General features: G+C 31.0%; 1 protein-coding gene across 1 annotated transcript; it reads right to left on the bottom strand.

The window, feature by feature from the left end:
• Nucleotides 1–1,714: 1,714 nt before the first annotated feature.
• On the bottom strand, nt 1,715–15,040 carry LOC143253036 (leukocyte surface antigen CD53-like). The gene is made up of 7 exons (XM_076506125.1): nt 14,880–15,040; nt 10,608–10,802; nt 9,313–9,393; nt 8,307–8,402; nt 4,525–4,635; nt 3,536–3,619; nt 1,715–3,153 (listed from the first exon to the last, which is right to left on the bottom strand). Exons 1-7 carry the CDS (start codon nt 14,931–14,933, stop codon nt 3,031–3,033), a joined length of 744 nt encoding a protein of 247 aa, XP_076362240.1. The 5' UTR covers nt 14,934–15,040; the 3' UTR covers nt 1,715–3,030.
• Between the last annotated feature and the right edge of the window lie 7,618 nt (nt 15,041–22,658).

Genomic DNA, 22,658 nt, shown 5'->3' with positions numbered 1-22,658 from the left:
TGTGTCTGGTTACGGGAAACAAAACCCGAAGTTTAGCGTTGTAATCCTGCAAACATACTGGTGTCCTGTCCTACAAGAACAAAATGCTAAGGAAATATTTCATTCTTAATTTTGTTTTCAAATTTGCTGAAATTCATAGCGAATGTAAAATGGAAATTGCAGTTATTTTTAAAAGTACTTTTCTCATGATGGTTGCAAACTTTAAAAATAACTTCTACATATTGCTTAAAATAGTTGTCGTGTAAACTTTAAGTAGATTTATCTATGAAAATTGATTTAAATTAGATAGTTTAACTCTGAAAAATTAAATGTTTTTTTTTTAATTTCTGGGTTTCTTGTTTATTTGTTTTAAAACACAAACTATAGAAAGAACCATCTACGTTCTGCCGATCATAGGTAATAAAACATAGTTTTCATTATTATATATTCACTGATTTACCGCTAAGTCAGTAGAGGTTTTTTTTTCTAGTCTAATTGGCAATACAACTGTTTTTATTAGGAAATAAATATCGGTTTTGGTAAAGCAAATATCAAACAAACCTCTGTGCTCATTTGATCGGGATGCTTTATAAAATATTGTTTCATCTACGAAGTTTATTTTTACTAGCTTGTAGATGTTAGATCAATTAAAGTAAATCATTTCATTAGAACTAGCATTTATATCTAAATAACTGAACGTTTCACGCATTTATTTTATCTTTAAGTATCAATATGACTGAAGGAGCAACGTATGTGTGTGTACGTGAGAATATTTCAAACTTCATGAAAGTTGGCAGGAAAGAAACTAAAAATGGAAAATTAGGAACAACGTCACCATATTATAGAGGGAAATTTCTACGTTTTATTTATTTATATAGAAATGAAATCAGATGTGTAGAAGTGCTGCGTAAGGGAGAGGTGGGTGTAGATAGTATTATACATTCCAAAGGGAAAAAAAAATTGTAGAAAGGACCTGCCATCCTTCAGAGTCCTATCTCAGCCAGCAGTGTTCATATGTTGAAGTTTCGTGTGTATATTTCGTCATTTATTTATAGACAATTAAAGTACTGTATCACCATGTCTTTTAATAGGGACCTAGGAACAACATCACTAAATTTTAATACTTGTCTCCGATACCCATGTTTTGAAAGTGCCATAAGATCTAGTACCTCTTACTAGATTTGTCATTTTGTCACTTTTGGTCAGATAATTCCGGTCAAAGCATCTTTTGCACTTTGTGGTGTTTGGTAGATTTTACACGTAGTGAAACAGACTTAACCCACTTCGATTTAACCTTGCAGTAACAGGTACACCCCTCAAACTTGATTAGTCTTAAGTTTTAACTATGTTACATACATGGCACCAATTTTATATTTTATGAAATATGTGCATTAAAATGCAAAATAACACAACAAAAATTGTTTTATACGCGAAACACGAGTTTTCTCCTTAGTTGATAATAAAAAGACAGACTGAACTCAGTATGTGTATTTAAGTAGTCATTTTATCTCGCGACCGGTTATCATGTCAGTATTGTTATTCCTATATTTGTTAAAGGTTTTAACGTTGTGAAAAGATTCTGAGTACGACATCAACCCATAGAAAAACTCAAATTATTTGTTTAAACAAGCCGTCTTCATTTTAACTGCTCTACTTGGAAAATGTTTTTCTTATATTTAGAGATTTTTTAATGCATAACTTGAATAAGCAAAATTGAAGTAAAAACAAACAAATCAAACACAAAAGCCATCGTTATTCAAGTAAAGCTACAGTATTTTGATTAAACTTACATGGGAAAAATAGCTACAAATGGGCAAAAGGAAACTTCTATAACAAATATTTCCACAACAGTAGTTAAGCTTAGAATTTGTATAATTTCCATTTTTATCTTCAGTAACGTTATCTAAAATTAACATAGTCATTTAACTACTAAACATTTGAGTATCTCACAAAGGGAATGTTGAGCTTTCACTCCCATTCCCTGGATTTATTCCTGAAACATGAAATGGGTGTAATTGGAAAATATCCAAATGATTTTCTCTACGACAATGCAGCATAAGCATAAAAAATTAAACTGAATATTTCACTAATAGTTATTAAATTACTATGATAAATCACTTCATATATGATGAAACTTTGTAGAATGAACGGCAACTGCCTGTTGTGGAAACACAAGTGTAGAGGAAGACTTTCGAAACGTCGTCCTCTACATTTGTGTCTCCACAACAGACAGTTACCGTCCATTCTACAAAGTTTCATCATGAATATTCTGCCTAAACAATCTATCAAAGAACACTTTACATTTTTGGTGAGCATTATTTTTATGATATATTTTGAGTGCTCAGTCACTGTTCAATGAATATTATTATAAAGTATATAAGTGCATCAAAAAATCTAGATTCAGTTAATTATCATAATATTATTAACATTTTTAATTCTGATCTTCAGGTCATGAAGAACATAAACAAATAACTTGAAGTCCGAATTTTGTTTGTTACACGATAAATCAATAATGCATTCAAACAAATGAGTCCTATATATATGTGTATATATACAATAATGCATTTAAGCCTTCATGTGACTTACTTTAATTTAGTTTACTTAGGTCGAACATGACATTCTTAAACAGTATAAGTTTCAGTTTTTAAAATGGAACTCAAATGTAACTAAAACTACGACGATAATACCTTCTTATAATTTGAACAAAACAAACACATGCTTAGCAGGATACAAGTAAGCATATTTTTTTCATCAAAGCTTTTTAGTGTTTTATTTCTAGATTTTCGGACTTCCGAATATTAAAAAATCATTTTAAAAAATAAATGATTGGTACATATAGCTTATTATAACTTTAAACCACTACACTATAGTAACTTTACCATGAAAATGTTTTATAATATCAAATATAAATCCAATTAGGCAAAAATAAGAGACAAAATGAAAAAAAAAACTAAAGCCAGGTAATGTGAAATATTATAATACACATGATAACACAGAGATTCACTCTCGTGAAATCAAGGATGATGTCTTGTTCTTTTTGTTTTATATCTGTTAGTAATCTGCTTTGGTTGGAACTTTATTGTCCGAAGATTTATTTTGTGAATAGTCTCGTACAGGTGGAACCTCTTCACGATGTTCTTGTATAAGCAGAATGGAAAGAACCAAGGCCAGAATCTGAAAATAACATTATTAATCTAAAATAAGCTTATTAAACCTAATACATATCACAACTGAAAACAAGCTACATTTAAATACAAATCAACAACACCTACAAACGCTATATAAAATATTGCGAAAAGCTACACGTTATTCGATGTTAAACCATTAACACGTCCATTTTTGATTATTTAATATTATTCTACCAATAGTTTATCACTCTTATGACGCTAATGATTCAATTCAATATTCTTATGCAAGATATTTTAGCTCCTTCTAATACAAATCATTTGATTTGTCATTCTTACAGAAGAAATATTTTCATCTTATAAAACCAATGATTTCATTCCTTATTCTTACAATCTAAATTTTTGCATCTTATTTGATTACTTATTCTTACCTGAACGATAATGATGAAAACTGCAAACCCTCCAAGAATAGCTGCTTTTTGTGATAAATATTTAGATAGCTTCTCACCGCAACCCTGGAAAAGATTTCAACATAAGGCATTTTGTTCATACAGATGATCGTTACCTTTCTCATACAATAAAAAAGCCCCAAATTTAAAAGAGCAGCTGTGAACATGAGAAGATGTCCAATTACAAATATATTTTATACAACCCGATTTGTTTTGTAATAATTCGCATATTCATTAAAAAATCCTTCTTTATTCCATCACCTACTCCGGTATTACTGTAAGGTGTTCTAATGGGTTTTGTTTTAGGGTAAAAATCCCTTTTGAGAAGTTGTAGAAGTAAACAGATACATCGGATATGCTTGTTTGATACATGGGGGTTTTGTGAAACATGACGAGCGTTTCCGCTATTAAGGTAACGCAAGTATGTTATGTCACTACTAGTAAAGTTTGTAGTGTTGAAAAATGAAATAGTCATAAGTCCAATCCAATATAGATACTTTAATACTTTAAACATAAAAAGTAGAAATTCATAGTTTCTTTTATCAATAACCTAAATGCAAGTCATAAAGGTTTGTTTTGTTTTTTTGGAATTTCGCACAAAGCTACTCGAGGGCTATCTGTGCTAGCCGTCCCTAATTTAGCAGTGTAAGACTAGAGAGAAGGCAGCTAGTCATCACCACCCACCGCCAACTCTTGGGCTACTCTTTTACCAACGAAAAGTGGGATTGATCGTCACATTATACGTCCCCACGGCTGGGAGGGCGAGCATGTTTAGCGCGACGCGGGCGCGAACCCCGGATTACGAGTCGCACGCCTTACTCGCTTGGCCATGCCTGGCCAAGTCATAAAGGAAAGAATATTGTAAAACATACAGCTTCAGGTACCAGATAAAAGATACACATTACAAGTTTTTAAACCAAAAACTCATTGTTTTTCTTCCTTTCTTTTTTTCACTACCATAAGATACCTACCTCTTTATGAGGCTGCAATGTGGTTTCATTGAGACATGAATTTGGCAGTTCGATATAGTTGCTAAGTTTTCCTGCATAATCCAGCGAAGAAGTAGCTCCACAACATTCCAACTGAAACAATCGAAATAATAAACAAAACTAAATACTAAAAGATTGGAATACAAAAAACACGAATACATTTGGACCAACTGGAATAGAGGAACATTAATGCAATAAAGACAAACTGAAATATAAAAATCCACTAAACCATAAGAATTCAGCTTATTCAATATGTAAAATAACAGAGGATGCAAAATTTCGATCTCCAATAACTTAATGATATAAGATCTTCACATCTTTTCTTGAAAATTATACCTATGTCTCTGACGAGTGTTACTTGCAGTAAATATATTCTTTCAGTTAAGAGCAAGAAGAGAATATATTAGCATTTTTATACATGATAAATTGTAACGGTGGGATAATGATATTGGTTAGGTTTAGCTTGACCTTCCTTAAAGAAAATTCTTTAAAAACTGAATATGATGAAAATTAATGTCCACGCAAAACAGATTGAGAATTTTCAATAACTTAACGACAAATTTAAGTGTCAAAACTTAGTAAAAGATTTAAAATTTAAATTCTTAGCTCAAAGCTATATAATGGGCTCTCTGGAATCTGTTTGCTGCTGAAAACTAATCCTCTAATTTTAGCAATGTGAATAGGTATACCTAGTGCTGACCACCGAGGTACTTTTCAGACCTTTATTACAAGTTACAGTTTTTAAAGGAAGGAAAGATTTCAAATCAGTAAGTAAACTTAAAAAGAAATTTTAGAACTTTGTTTTATCCAAACAAAATATCCCATTAATTTTAAAGAAGAATATATTCTTTTCCTTAATGGTGTTTTTCTTTTGTAACTAAAACAAAAAAATATGTATATTGTTGCACAGGAAATCCTTCAATAAAAGTGAGCTATTACATAGCATATAGAAAGTTCTTACAACTTGTTCTCTGTAGTAAAGATATTGTAGCTATATTCGTGGGTTTCTTGTCATCAAGAATTAAAGATATTGTATCATCGCTTTAGGTCAGATTCAGTTTTACTACAAATACTGCTGGCCAAAATCTTGAGGCCAATGAACAATAAAGACAAAATATGCATTTTGCGTTGTTAGGCTCAACCACTCTTCGAAAGATGAAAATAAAAAAAAAGGAAAGCTCTACTCAAATAAGTGGTTGAGTCTAATAACGCAAAATGCATATTTTGTCCTTATGTTCAATGGCCTTAAGATTTTGACCAGCAGTGTAGTTCAGTATCAAATTTTCAAAAGTAGTTCTTTTAGCTCTTCTCTACTGAAGAATGTCACAAAAAAAAAACAACAAAGAAGAAATGAAGGAACCTAAGATTGGAAGAGATCAAAAGTTAATGATTCAGGACTACGGTGTTTCAGAATACGTTTTATAAAAAAACATTTAAAACAAAAAGGATAATATTAATCACAACTTAAAATTCCTTACGAGTTTCATCAACTGCAAACTATTTTATTACAAGAACATGTATGCAATGGAAATTGATTTGTTTATTTTTGAAATTCGTGCAAACCTTAGCGAGAGCTATCTGCACTAGCCGTCCTTAATTTACAAGTGACAGACTATAGGAAAGGCAGCTAGTCATCACCATCCAAACCCAACTATTTTTACCTTTTACCAACACATTCACCGTCCCTTTATAACGTCCCCACAGCTAAAAGAGCGAGAATATTTGGTGTGATAGGGGTCATTGCAACTTGTTACTGCGTATAACATTTCTATGTTATTTGCGTATAACATTTTTATGTTATTTCATGCATGTCATTTTTACATTAAATAACTAGCTATAACTGTTATAACTGTATCTTATAAAAACAACAGCAAACAAACAAATGACATATTCGCATGCAATGTGTCTACTAAAGTTATTTGAGTACTGGAACACTGTTTATGAAAAAAGTATATATATGTATAGATTGGATAATCCTCGATTTTCCGCATTCGTATGTAGTCTAAATATTTTAAAACATACGTGGCATTATGAAGTGCAATGTGATATGTATGTGGTGTATACATTTTAACAAGACAAATTTTGAAATAGTTTTCTTGTTGTATAAGCAATTTGTCTTTGTGAACAATCGCTATCTTTTACTAAGCCACATTATGAAAGATTGAATTTTTAAGACGATGATTTCTTTATGTGTAAACCTCATCTCTCTTCGTTTGTTGCCCATTGTTTCACTTCTTTATGTGTAAACCTCATCTCTCTTCGTTAGTTGCCCATTATTTCACTTCTTTTTCTTTTTCCTCACTTAAGGATATCAATACTTTTATTTTTCTTTCCTCTAAAATATTGGCGTCGGGTCCACTAACACAAATGACTTTAGATCTATGTGTTCATTTTTAGGTACCTATTGTTGTTGTTGTTGTTTTGAATTAAGCACAAAGCTACACAATGGGCTATCTGTGCTCTGCCCATCACGGTTATCGAAACCCTGTTTTTAGTGTTGTAAGTCCGCAGACATACCGCTGAGTCACTGAAGGGCTTAGGTACCTGTATTTATATAGTTTGAAACTTATAGTTGTTATAAATTTTTAAAATCATGATGTCAGTAATTGTAAAAATAAATTGTAATTGCGTGTTCCTTTGTTTTTTATAAATTTCGTTTATGTATATGGGTCTAAATTGCATATGTATATCATCTGAAACTTTATTTATTTTCTTGCGCGAAAAGTGTTTGGTATAGAACATTGAAAAATGAATTGAGTTATTATTAATTAAACACACAACAGTTAGAAAGGGTTTTAATCCAGATATTGTTGTCAAAGATCTTACAAAACTGGAAACAGCGATAAAATAGTAAGTTAAAACTATTTAGTGAAAAAAATGTTATTGTAACGTATACCTGGCTTATTTTATTAAATAATGAAAAAAATAAGAAACAAATAAATAATCTTTCCATATATAAGTTGTTTGTTTGTTTTAAAGTTAAGCACAAAACTCCACAATGAACTATCTGTGCTCTTCTGCAGGTATCGAAACCCGGTTTCTAGCGTTGTAAGTATGCAGATATACCACTTTGCCATACCCCCATATTAGAAGATAAACAAAAAAGTAGTAAAATTCCTAATACAACTAAAGATAAAATTGATTTAATGGAAACATTTGGTATATATAAGATATCGTGTGAATTTCAAAAAGTTTATGTAAGACGAACAATAAGAAAAAATGAATTAGCGCAAAATAAACGTTAAAAACAATAATATTACTATTTCACCTCAGTGAAACTAAACATGTAATTCAATGGGAAAAGAGTGTTATATCAGCACAACCTGAACATTTTGAGATAATTAATATAAAATAGTAAATTTAAATGATCAAATTAGGATGATGGGCCTGATGGAAATGTTCTCAGTAGATCGCGCGAAAGTTTTTGATGTATAAATTGGTGATATTTTAAGGGTGTAAAAATTTATTATTTTCCCAAACATTACAATTCTGAGGATTACGCAGTAATACACATCTAAACATGTAGAGTGTATGAGACTGTTTTCCAGTCTTATCAGGTTTTACTGTTGTTAAAATTATGTAAAAAAACACTTGTTGTTTTTATCATTGAACATTACACAAAGGCCAATGAATTTCAAAAAGAATCCACGTTAAATGTCTTTCACTTTTACATTGTACAATAAGAATATTGGGTTTCCATGTGAACTAGTGCGCATACATGCACGAACTGACTGGAACATTATTTTTTTACTTAGAATACTTACTTTGATTTGAATCAAGTCTATAGTTCTAGTGGATGATTCACTGACAATGCGACGGGGGATTTCTTCCTCCAGAGCTTGAGTAAAAATGTCTTGGAGCTGGAAAAACATTGTTTTCGTAATTTAAGTAAGTCGTTATAGTTTTTACTTTTCCATAATTAAACTATTACTATTATTATAAAGAATTTTTTCAAAGTGCATGTGATAGAACATAGCATTTAAAGCAAATTCCTGAATTAATTGTGAGTTATAATTGATTGTGTTTATGAGTTTTATCTTTCGTTAAATAAATAAAATACATTTTTATCCTTAAAATTGATTCTCTTGAAAATTATCGCAAAACAATACGAGAAGCAATTTAAGTCATTTCTAATTTTGAACTGCAAGACTAGAGGGAAGCCAGCTGGTCAATAACATTTACCAACAACTACAATCAGCTAGTCAGATATGACCATTACTTTTATAATCCATTCACAGCTTAAGGTACAAAACATGTCTTTGCTGAAAGGGAACTCGAATCGTGAACACTTGGACGCACAGTCAAACTCTCTAACCAATAAGACATACCGAATACTAATATTACTTGATGTTGTACTTAAAATTAATAAAATATACTTTTAAAAGAATCGAATGAATAAGAATGGTAGCCGCACACGTCGACACAAAGTAGTAAACACTCCTGATAACGAAGGAAAAACGTGATTTAGTGAGTTTTGTAGTCCACAATTAGAGCTTTGAAACTTCTTGAACTTTCATGTTTTTTACACACACATACGCAAATTGAAATGAATAAAATTTGTATATTTGATTTCAGCTTTCGAGCTGCATAGTAGGTTATTTGTGCTGTACCCACCACAAGGAGAAAACTTTTAAGTGAGTTGCATTTATGAAGGATAAACTTGATGAGTGAAATGTATAATTATAACAATACTCTTTTTCTTATGTACAGGATGATGTTCATTATCTAATATTTCGAATGCAAATAAGTTTCTAGAACTAATGTTCTCACCTTTTGACCGGTACCAAACTTCCAAACTAGACCTGCTACAGTGAGTTCCAAAACTAGAAGAATTACCATAGCCACACAGAACTGTAAATATATAATAGAAAAGTCAGTTAAGGAAGTTTTTGAATGGAAAAAAATAACAAATTGTTCCAAACTTTAAATAATATTTTATTATTATAATTTGTTAAAATTATTTCACAAAAATTTAGAGTTTGTTATTTCAAAGGATGGAAACGTCTAGTATACAAGATAATCACTTTAGCAGACTTGTCCTTAACACAATATCTTTAAACGGCAAGAAGAAAACAGGCACGGTGGCAGTGGTAATGATTTTTGGGAAAATTATTTAATTTAATTTTCACATGAGTGAAAACATTAATATTCTAAAAGGGCAGAGATGATTTATATGATGTAATGTATAAATGATAATTTCTATTTTAAATACGACATTTAGAATAATGGTCGGTTTTTTCTCAAAGAAATAAGTTTTAAAAAGTTATGCATACATCTTTTTTAATAACTGTATTATTCCTGAGTAATAAATATTAACATCTACGATAGTTGCCTAATTTGTTTATCTTCAGTTATTCACGTGCTTCAGCAATATTTGATAAAGATTAAAACTTTAAAAATCGTTTTCCCTAAACACTAAGGAATCACTTCTTAAATTACATTTACTCTTACTTGTTATATTAATATTTTGAGTTTTAGTTATGTATTTCGCATTTGATGATCATAGGAGAGTTACGTATTCAGGTGATAAGTGTAGAGGTATTACTAGGTATACATTTATCTGGATCGTTGCCTATTTACTTATTAGGAGTAAAGTCCAAGTACAATTATTTATCTGACACAGTATAAACTCAAGCAAACTTCAAACATGCGCAGTATACTATAAGGATATCTAACTTGAGCATTGCGAAAAGAGCATATAAACAAGCTTGTTTAATGTAATAAGTATTTTTTGTTTGGTTCAGTTTTTGTTAGTAGTAAACTAATATGATGTTTGGATGTTTCTTATTTTTTCTAACTTTTGTCTAGTTTTATTTTGATAGTATTTACAAGGTGAAGTTATAAAATAAATGCGAATATGAATTTCACTTTCTCTTATATTTTCAGGTTTTAACTAAATATTTCACTCATATTGTTTCCTAAATACGTCTTGAAAAACCAACACTAAGACAGTCAGAAATAACTGCATTACCACATTTTGGCTCACTGAATGTACAATTTTGAAATACATTTCAAAATACCCTTTACTTAGAAGTTTAAAAAAAAAGAAATTCATGGTAGCTTACGATTTTTAGAGCCCATGTCTTGCCAGATGATCCAACACAACCAATGATACTGATGAAAAGCAGGAACACAGCTGCAGAGATGATTATACTGGCTGCTTTTGTCAGATGTGAAATTGGTATATCGTTGTTTGTCTCCAGTTGTTTTTGATCAAGCACAATCCATATCCCTAATCCCAGTAGCACTGCACCGAGCAGCTAATGTCATACCAGAACAACATAAAAAAATAAAGAACGTAATTTAATGAAAACAGATTTAACTGGTGATAAGTATTAGAAATATATGATATTTATATTTAATATTGCGTAAAGCCTGTATCAAAATAAATACTTGTTTACAAAACATTAAAATGAATTATCTTTCAAATCCGTGTAGCAAGTTACAGCTAAGGAGATTTTAAACAGAATTTTGCTTCAAAAGTCGAGACTGAAATAACAATTCACCTTCACTAATTTCATTTTATATTTTTATATCGAATTAAACTGCCATTTAGTGGAATAGATCATAGACTCCATGAGATGGCGAAAGTAATTTGTTCGATTTTCCCAGGATTCACCTGTAGATGTCACCAGAGCATTATGGTGACAAATGAGAGTTTTATTACTTTCTTTGATATCAAACCAACCGTTTTATAGCTTCGACTTTGCTATATTCAAGCTAAGTTAAATTCTGTATTTTCAAGACGGCTAGCATGGGTATTAGAACTTTAATTAAAATAAAACACGGAACAACGTATCGACATTCTTGGGTCATTTTCAGATTAATAAAAAAGTTAAATTCCGGATTTTAGTTGTATAGCCAATAACCAGATTTTAGGTTGTCTAGCTTGTCAACCTTTTTAAATTACCATTCCAGTATCATTGATTTGTAAGATTATAGTAACCTGAAGACAAACTCTCAGGCTGTTTTCCAAATTTTACGTGAGAGTACAAAATTTTTAAGTGATCATTAGATTTTAATTAGTTGAAACTGCTATAATTGGATAAAATTATTTATGATTTAGTGTACTTTGATTTGCCTGTATAATAGTTTTACAGGACTTGGGTGCTGTTTACAGACCATGACATTTAATGTAGTATGTCGTTTCCAGGTCGACATTAGATGTGAATTTTATGTCTACTGAAGCTTCGTTTGCAGAATAACGTTTATTTATTTTGTCGCGTGTCCAGTGTTTTAATACTTATTTCACCTTAGTCTTGTTTGCCTGATCTTTTACTTTCATCATTATAATTCATTCACCCACTAGCCTACTCCAGTTGATATATGTGATGGTGGTTTACTTATTGATTCTTAACTATTTCTGTAGAATACCACTGGATGTTTTATCAAACTGTTTTGTTGTTTTAAATAGGAACCGATATGTTATTGCAGGTAAGCAGAAATCAGTATTTTTATATTTTGTTTATGAACATATAGTCTGGTATAAAGCATATTGAACAAGTAAGGAATGGAGGTACTCAAGTAAGTGAATAGAAACCCCAACTTTTAAAGCATGGTCTTTTATTTATGGTAATATAATAACATCACTGGTGGAATTTGCTTCTATCTGTAAGATTGAGAGTAGACACCAGCCAAGGACTAACATTGTTTAACAGACAAAGAGTGAACCAACCAATCTTAGGTTTGGTAAACTCCTCTGGAAAAGCATCCTTTTGGTTCTGCTGCTTTTTAAACACAACTGGTGGATAGATAGGCTATAGAAGTCAGAAATTATGCTAGAATGCAGGTTCGGTCCCAGGTGTTCATACATTATGGTATAAAAAGATGTGGCTGTGCCTATAGACACCTTTTCAGATCATCTGCTGTGTTAGACTTGACAATTATTCGATTTACCTATTGCAAATACCCACACGGTAATGCAGTTTTCCAGTATAATAGCTATCTTGCTGGAGATATGAGGCTTAGATCAATAACATTGCTGGAATCATAAATGAAAGTGCTGTAAGATGAATACAGAGGGTTTATCATACACATTTACCTGATGGACATCTCATGTGAATTTAGTCTCATTATTCTGTTGCTTCTAAACACTAATATAAAATAAACGTATCACTATCTGAATAAAAGAAAACGACCGAAAACAAAGAAGCATTATGTGCAACTGATCACAATACCAACACTACTACATTCAAGCGGTGAAATAAAGTATATCAAAAATATTGTTAAAATTACATCGCAGAGAACAAAACAAAATAATATTAATTTAGAGAGCGATTGCTGAAGGTATAGTTTTGAAAGAAGTTTTTGTAACCATTATAATAAGGCTAAGGCTTTGATGTTGAAATGTTATTTTTTATTGTAAATGGTAGATTGACCTGCCGTGGTGCTCGAACCATTTTGTATTTTTATGCTGAATAGTAAGTTGGTTTTAGACGTTGTTGACTGAATGTTTTTTGCAATAGACTACACTGCAATTTTTCAATCGCGTTCAAGAAGTTATTTGGAGTATGTGATATCATAAACGCCTTTTGTATGTGATTACAGCAAGAACTTCTTTTAAAGTTATATACTTTTAGTACTTCTTATTTCTTAATTTTATCTTGTACATTACCAGATAAACTGGTATGTTGTGCTTGTTTAAGATAAAATGTTCATGTGCATTACTATACCTTAAACTTGTCTCATCGAAGCGTAACTACTTAAGGTAACTAATTATATACCCCCAGTACACTTACAACGCTAGAATCCGGGTTTCGATACCCGTGGTTGGCAGATCACAAATATCCATTGTGTTGTTTTGTGCTTAACTTCAAAGAAACAAAAGTTAATTATATTTGTAACATTTTAAATAGAGATTTCAATTGTTCTACGTTTATGAGACTATTTTAAAATAATCGTTAAGTTATGATGATGATATTTTTATTTTAGCTTACACAACTGAAGATTAATTGTCTATGAAGAACTTAAATTTTGAGCCCAATTGACAATATTAAGCCCCTACGGCTGAAAGGACGAGTATGTTTGGTGTGACGGGGATTCAAACCCGCGACTCTCGGATTACGAGTTGAATGCCTTAACCCACCTGGCTATGCCAGGCCTGTAAGTTCTTAAATTTACCGTTACCACTGGCGGACCTAAATAAAGGATATTGCATGTTTAAGCTCATTCAGAAGGTCCTTAATCACACTTACGCCTTGTGATTGTGCTAGAAAAGTAAGATCAGTCATGTTCTTTAAATCAATTTACTTCAAAGATTACTCGTAAGCTAGCCTGTTGCACTATGGATAGCTTCTAGTCTTCAACATATAGTTTACGCTATACTTTACACATAGCAGCAACATTCAATAGCATTAGGTTATTTCTCCTTTTAAAGGAATCAAAGAGCTCAACCACTGTCACGAGAATGCTCCACTACCATCTACAATAGCAATAACAATAATAACTTACTATATGTAGTTTTATTAATATATTAATTGTATCTCCATTAAAGGAAGTTCATAGTTATTTGATATTCTTAATTTTTTGTTCTCTTGGGTAAAATTGTAACATTTTCTCTTGGTTGTTTATGAGATAAAATACAAAATTCGAAGCAGTTGTTAAAAAGAGTTTTAGAATCTAAGCATTGTCATATTTGAAGAAATCTGTAAATTGAGACACAATTCTGTATTTGTTTGGATTTAAAACACTTTCCAGTTTTTTGTGCAAGACATTGGTAACAACCACATTATTTTTTTTCCAGTGGCAGGCATGTTCATTTGTTCTTTTAAATACGTGTATAGAAGAGAGAGTATATGAGGGTGGAAGATAATAGAGTTGTAAGGTACACCATAGCTTTTGTGTGAAATGAAACCCACTTTCACTTCAGGGAAATGTTTTATGTGTTGTCACAGCTTTTAAAAAACAGATTAGTCAATAGTGTACAATATATATATATAATTAAAATTAATTTCTTAAAAAAACCTATTTTAGAAAGACACGACGAGGAAATACAGCGTGCCAAGTGCTAAGCTATTTTAGGTGGGTTAATCAATCACATTACAGCCTTCCTGTACCGAAATGTTCGAACATTTATATATTTTTTTAAATATTATTGAAGGTAAGACATTAGACATCTTCAAAAAATCTGAATTAGTAAGTAGCCAAGATTGAAACGGTTTAATGATTTTGTTTTAAGTAGTCAATTTATCGTCTATATAGAGGCATACTACCAGTAGACGTCTATCAGCTACATAAGATTGCATTCAGCGGTACGAGTGCTCGCCATTTTGAACTTCGAATATTTTAGCTTTTCAATAGACAATATGCGTTTTTCCCAAACAAAGTAAGAAACTTACCCACATCAAAATGTTACAGCCAATAAGAACAAATTCTTTGAAACCCATTTTCATACAGAAGAAAAGGAAGGTTTAATTTTTTTAGGACTATATTATGTTTGAACGTGAATAATACTGGTCACCAACTAGAAGTTTTTCGAAGTGGTTATCTTTATGGGTTGTTATCTTATCGTTCACAAACCAAAGTACACGCTTTATAACTGTGCAATATTTAAACAGAAAACATTTGTATTTTAAGAGCTCTCTAACGATATATTTAACAATGAAAAAGATATAGTATGGAAGGTAAAATCAGACAAGTTTACAATGGACTCTGTATTTCTTGGTGATTAGTTATGTGACAAGTTACTTAGGGCCGTCTTTTGTGAACAAGTGAAATGTTTTGTCTTTTACCAGAGATGCTCACAATACTATTATTGTTAATCACTAATTTATCAGGTAAATAGGTAATTTTGGATTCACTAAACCCATTTTAAGGGCCTTTAACTACCACCTTCTAAAAATATGATGTTTTGAAAACCAGTCAACAGGTGACATTACCTGTGTTGATATTTGTAAAGTTGGAAAGATGTCCCAAAAGAGAATTTGATGAACAATTAAAAATTTTATTTGTTTTTACTTAATCCCTGAGATGAATTTCAAGGGTGTGTTTTATAGTGTTATCATTCTTTCCTTAAATTCAACTTAACATTTTTCCAGTCTTGTAAAAGAGGTAAATTTACTCTAAATGCTACAAGTGATAATAAGATTACAAAGTCGTATGATCTTGTTGCGAAATTAAACACGCATAATAAATTTTGAAAACACACACAAAAAATGCAAATATGGTTTAAAAGTCTGGACAAATAAGCGACATACTATCTTAGTAAAACAAAAAGTTTATTAGCCAATCAAACACTTAGTTTCTCTACTAAATTTCTTCAAACCTAAATCCCCACCTTCTTAAACAGACAAACAAGCGTCTGTAATTTACATATGTAGAGAAAAATTAATTTCTATACACATTCATTGACTATGTTGCTACCATTAAGATTAAAGTAGTAAAAAATTAATGTGATAATTTGATTTCGAATACTTTTTAATATTTTTATGACTTTTTTATATGAATGTCTAAACTCATTAATTATTCACATTTTTTTACAGAATATATGTTTAGAGACATTTCTAGTTTGATGTGCGCAGCCTATAATTCCCTAAATTGCCTTAATACATTGTTACATAAATCATATTTATTTTGTGAGCGATTCATTAAAATGGTGATGAAGTTGGAAGTAGACAAGCCGAATATATTTATTTCTCCTTTTAGAGTAGTTACCGAGGGTCGCAGGCTGGAATCCCTGTTACACCAAATTTGCTCGTCCTTTCAGCCTTGAGGGGACGTTATAATATGACAGTCTATCCAATTATTCGTTGATAAATGAGTAGCTCAAGAGTCGATGGTGGGTGGAGATGATTAGCTGCCTTCTCTATAGTTTTACACCGTTAAATTAGGGACGGCTAGTGCAGATAGCCCTAGTGTAGCTTTACGCAAAATTAAAAAAAAAAAAAACTAAACAAAAATTTAGGAAAATGAAGTTATCTAATAATGTGAAAGTTCTAATAACCCTTTAGTTATCTCTTATATTTGGCCTTTTTTTTATTTGGTATGGTTCTGTACTGAACCAACTGGTTATGAATATATCATCTCAGGTATCTGAATGATTCGTAGCATAACTGTCAATCATTCTACGAAGAGTGATGATTTGAAGCCTGAGATCCACTGGAAAATCAAGATCTGGTAGAGCAGTTTAATGATGTGTTAAAATGATAACACAACTTCACCGATAAGGTCAAGAACTATATATTTTCATAAACATTAAAGCTTCGAGCTAGCATAAACACTGACACTTAAGTTAGTGGCTAGCCAGAAACCAATTGTAGGTATTTGTATTTACTATTAGCTATTAGACTAGTAATGGTGGTGTAAAATAGATCAGTCAACCAAGTTTCAAAAGAACAACAAATAACTGTTTCTTCAAACTGTTTATTGTAAACTGTCCTGATTATATTTACAGAATGTGATGTGAAAACCATTCTACCATACGAGGAAGGACTGATGATGATACTCAATATAGAATCTAGGAGTTACGATAGCTTATCTATCTAAGAATTAAAAGGATGTACAAACCCTGACTATTGAGAACTTAAATATAATTCTTTATTAAACACTGCAGTTTTTCCTTTACAAGGAATAATTTGCTACTTCGTTTGTGTATGTGTATTTTAATATTGTATTCATATAGAAAGCCATACACTGTGATTAGGATATGAATGACCCTTGTACCTTTAAAGCATACAACAAGAGGATAGTATTACAAAGTGATACAATAAATAGTTCACAGTAAATTACATTGGTTTGGTCTGATTTTAATTTCGCGCAAAGCTACACGAGGGCTATCTGCGCTAGCCATCCCTAATTTAGCAGTGTAAGACTATAGGGAAAGCAGCTAGTCTTCACCACCTACCGCCAACTCTTGTGCTAATGTAGATTGTTATACCGGACCCTATAGGAAAGAAAATAGGGTGGTAAAATATACGAAAAAGAACTAGAACCATTGTAAGAAAAAGTTTTAGTGTCGATGACGGCAGAGCTCTTGTCACCTCATAATAATGTTGATGTCTCGTTGTTTGTACTGTATGTATTGGCTCTTAGACACATATTTATATCTTAACGTAGCAAAATACAAAATGAATTCCAGAAGAGTGGAACTAAATGCGGATGTCAACTGATTAGCTCTCCATCTCCACTACCTCATTTGTTACTGTCTTATGTATCGGAGGTTATATTCAGAAGATTATTATAGTTTTTATGCTGCACTCTAATATACGATAAAACAGCATAGTATAAAATTATCTTCAACACATTTCATCTCCTGTTGTGACATCTTGTCGTATACACAATGTGGAATAGTATCAACAAGGTCAAAATCATAATTTTAATTCCTTATTTACAAATATGAATTGTTTTTAAATATACACTATGAGTACTTTAGTACAAAGAAAATCTTTATATGTGAATAAACATAGGCGTTTAAATTATGTAAGTGTAACATACATTGCACTATATTTATTATATAAATGTAAATTATTAACAGAACATTTCCTAAAATAACTGACTATGTGTTCTGTTCTATTTGTTTGTTGGAATTTTGCACAAAGCTACTTGATGTGCTATTTGTGCTGTGCCCATCGAAAGAATTGAAACTCCAGTTTTAGTGTTATAAACGAAGAGATTCACTACTTAGCCACTAGAAGGCTATACTGGTTTTGAGAATAAAGTTTTAAAAGATTATTTATGTGTATTTGATATATACCGAAAAATATATCCACTATTAGAAGATATACGATTTTATTATATGCATATAGATTATAAAACATAATTGGTATAACGACTGTCAAATAGTCTAAGTGATGATAACACAACAACACTTTTATACGTCTAGAAATCTTCATTTCACATCAGCAATAAGAATGAAAATAATGAATATCTCACCTGCGTAAGTATCACCAAGTAAGATCAATAAAAATGAGCCCCTGTGACATACACGTAAATAAGTTAGTTAAAATGATATAATTTCCTATAATTCGAGCGCTTTCGAAATACGAACCTTTCATCATCACGGGCAATTTAGAGCAACTTATCTTACTTGCAGTCTAAGAACGATTTTATTAAATCTCCTCAAGCACATGTTATTCAAAACATCTCTATCAAGTAATTTAATTAATTGGATATTTAACAAGCTCACGTATACTAAAATAAATGACATGTTACTTATTTCAGAAAATAAGTAGACAAACAGTAAAATGATTCATGCAACAGGTTAGGGAAATTATTAAAAGTAAAGGAACTGAATATTAGCGTATTAACGTTAACTTTTATTGTAATACTGGGCAAAGCCCGAGAACTTGTGTTATGTTATTCAAATAAGGTCAAATGAGATCAAATATATTAATTACAACACGTGGAATAAAATTCGTCTGGTTGTTTCGTTTTTAGTCGAAACACACAATGGAATATCTGCAATTTCTTTAGCCTTGCAAGTCCATGAATTTCGTTCTGCTTTACCAGGGGACTACATGAAATAAATACATTGATTATTTGAACTGTTTGAACTTGACATAAAACAAAGTTGTAAGTGTATTGCAAAGGAGGTTTTTTGTGGGACAAAGAGCTCAATTTTTTTCAGCCACGGGTAGTTATGGATAAGGGTCAGAAATCAGTAGCAACTTTGATAAAAACAGAGACTTGATTCTGTTATTTCAGGGAAATATCAGTTACTTCCTTATAGTCAGAGAAGAGTCAGTATTGTTAATGAGAGCCAGATAATTAAGTAACATTAAACATGAAAATATGGAACTAAAACCTAATGATAAGTAAGTCAGTAGAATAGTAATCAAGGTTAATTACTGTAGTAACGTTTTCTCGGTATTATTAATTGATATAGTCATAATTTTATTATTTAAATGAGATGTAGGCGGAAGCAAATGAATAAGGATTTGACATAACGTAAAAAAAAAATATTGAAGTAACTGACTAGGGAAATGAATTTTTCAGTTTTTTTTTTTAGATATTTTGTATGCCTTTTGTTAATTAATAAATAAATGTTCAGATGCAGTCATCTGCTTTTTCATTCTAAGCTATCACTATGAAATTCCTAAAACAAGGTTAAGGTTGTGAGTCTCTACTCACTCAATAGTACATTTAATGTACACAACCTAATGAGACTTTAGCCTTATACCCACCTCACATATTTGGTCATTTGACATTTTTGACACAGTACACAGGATAGCTATATCTTAACATGATAAAACTATTCTTTTAAGAAAATAATCTTCTTCAACCTCATGTTTGTAACAGAAACTGATAAAAGTTAACAGCGGCACTGCCATAATTTAGTTAAATAGTGTTAACGTATCTATAAGATGGAACTTAATATATATATATATTAGGTTAAGGAATAATTCGTGAGCGTTTTTAAATAATTTCATTCAAGCATTATATGCATGCAAGACTATACAATACTTCAATGCATGAACACATTACACCCAAAACATTTATTATGATACTTTATTTCATGTAATACCTAGGTATATAGTATGTATTGTTTTAAACGAAATTGCAAGAAATTAAATGCGAAAAGCAGATGGTGTCGAAAATGCTCGATTTTGTCCACTTGACATTCCATTTAATGAGCTGAAAATGAAAGCAAAAAGTAAAGACATATGAAAATCAAACACACCATCTATTAGAGCAAGAAATTATCTACCAAATAATATGAAATATTTTGCGAAAGCGTTTCATTTATGAATATATTTTTTTAACTTGAAAAAACGCTCACGAATTATTCCTCAACCCAATATATATATATAAGGTTTAGAAATGAAAATATTAAACTTAAACCAAATGAAGCCACAAAACCTATATTAGAACACCGCTAACACGTGCACCTTAAAATAATGAAAAATACTAAATTCTTTAGATATATCAAAGTAGATGGGGGTCGTTGAATGCCAAAACTCTGAACACTATACTGAAGATGGAAACATAGCAGAAGTGGAAATTGCTCTTCAGATGTAAGTTATAGATTGCAAAGAACATATGAAGTAGTGAAATTATTAGTATGTATTGATTAATAACATTATGTTATTAACTGTAAGCTGGATAACCCCTTCCACGGTAACTCAAATAGATCTCAGAAAAGTTGTGACTATCAGTAATCACACGCATGTGTATCAAGAAGAGCTATCTCAAACTAAGCTTGGATTGTCTGGTTATCTGAAGTACTGTAGATGTTTGATTCTTTCCAAACAAACAGATCCACATTGTGTTATTTCTGTTTTGCTTTCTTGTGACACTAAAAATGCTTAACGAACTTGGTTCAAATTTGATACTCACTTTAAACATAAAACATAATTTGGATTGGGATTTATTTATTAATTTATGTTATGATATATAGAAAAAATTTGTCCTAAAGTTGTTAAAAAAACAACATTAGAAATACTTCCTTTCATCTTGGAGCTTCTGTGTTTCGTTGTATGTTTAAAACCATGTAAATGTATCTCACAGATCTTTTACTTTCAATAATACTGTAGCTGTCGAGTGGATTTTGTTCTAATAATAGCATTTATTTTCTCAACTGTTCGTACAAACTATTACACTCAGGGTAAAAGTAACTATTTAAAAATATGAAAGAGAGAAAACTAGATTTCTTTTAATGCTATTAATCAGAAAATTTTACTTTAGATATTTAATTATTTTTTACTTGTTTTATTTTCATGATTTATTTTTGTTTGTTATTTGATTTTACTTAAAACACAGTTATGCTGTTACGAAAATAGAATAAAACAGCGATGAAAAGAAACGGAATGGTTGGTTAAAACACTAATTACACTCGTACAATGCGAACTTCCAGTAACGACTTTTTAAGAGCCATAAATTACAGTCTACTCGACTTTATTTACTTTTTTAAAAGAGAAAAACAAAATATTCTAAACATTCATTTTAACCATTACTTCTATCCTGTTTAGAGAATACGATTTATTAGCTATTGTCCAACCCACTAATTGTAGCACCGTACAAGTCTTTTAACACAAGGTTCTTAAAATAACCAGGCCCCGGCATGGCCAGGTCGTTAAGGTACGCGACTCCTAATATTAGGGTCGCGCGTTCGAATCCCTGTTACATCAAACATTTTCGCTCTTTTAGTCGTGGGGGCGTTATAATGTGACGGCCAATCCCACCATTCGTTGGTTATAGAGTAGCCAAAGAGTTAGCAGTGGGAGGTGATAACTAGCTGCCTTCCCTGCCAAATTAGAGACGGGTAGCGCAAATAGCACTCGTGTAGCTTTGTGCGAAATTCAAACCAAACTATACCATTGAGTGAAAAGACACGTAAGAAAAAACGACAACTTTATATAAGTCTATTTGTAAGGGTGTTAGGGATGAGTATTATTAAAGCAAATATCAGCGATGGAGAGGACGTGGCAGTGATAATCAACTAGTGCATGAAAAGTTAAAAAAGTAAATATTACCAATATTATAAAATGTAGAAAATTTCTTCTAATGAATAGGGTTTATTTCTCAGAAATAAATTTGTAACACTGATAAAAACTGTGGAAGAAATAACACCAATGAATTATGATAAAAAGGTCAAGGAATTAGTTAAAACTACAGCTTGAGACTATCAAGAAGAAGAATTAGTACACTGTGGATATCAGAAGAAGATTTAAAAATGGTCAAAGAAAGAAAGTACTTAAAATAGATATGAAGGGAAGTTAACAACAATGTGGAAAAATTTGTGGAACTTTTCATAAAAGTATTCGAAATGAGAGGGAGTTAGAAAGGTCAAAGATATTAGAGACATGAAAATGTGGCACAAGATTGAATTTGATAAAAATAAATTAGATGCATAAATTAAAATCAGGACGAGAGGTGTGCTTCAAAAGTGGGTATAAATCCCAAGAAAGAGAAACTGAAGAACTAATAGGTACAATTACAACAATTTTTGGGTAGACATTTGAACATTTAGGAAAATTATTGAGCAGTTACACTAATCTTGCATCGAACTAAACTTTTACTAAACATATTGATGAATGAAACAGAAAATAAAATAATGGAAGATGAATAAGCATGTTTAAATAAAAATTAGTTAAAACAGGAACTATTTTTAACCTGAAACCGTAGAAGAGCATAAACAATATGAAAAACTATTACACTCATGATACATAAACTATGAAGAA

This window comes from Tachypleus tridentatus, chromosome 6 (assembly GCF_004210375.1).
Source record: "Tachypleus tridentatus isolate NWPU-2018 chromosome 6, ASM421037v1, whole genome shotgun sequence".
NCBI lineage: Eukaryota > Metazoa > Arthropoda > Merostomata > Xiphosura > Limulidae > Tachypleus > Tachypleus tridentatus.
This window is presented reverse-complemented; position numbering and strand designations above follow the sequence as displayed.

Excerpts from the sequence above, each read along its gene's own strand:
- LOC143253036 (XM_076506125.1), bottom strand. The coding sequence starts at position 14,933 with ATGAAAATGGGTTTCAAAGAATTTGTTCTTATTGGCTGTAACATTTTG. Across the intron at positions 10,803-14,879 it reads GCTGTAACATTTTGATGTGG|CTGCTCGGTGCAGTGCTACT; the intron begins GTAAGTTTCTTA and ends GTATGACATTAG. Across the intron at positions 3,620-4,524 it reads CATTGCAGCCTCATAAAGAG|GGTTGCGGTGAGAAGCTATC; the intron begins GTAGGTATCTTA and ends AATCTTTTCCAG.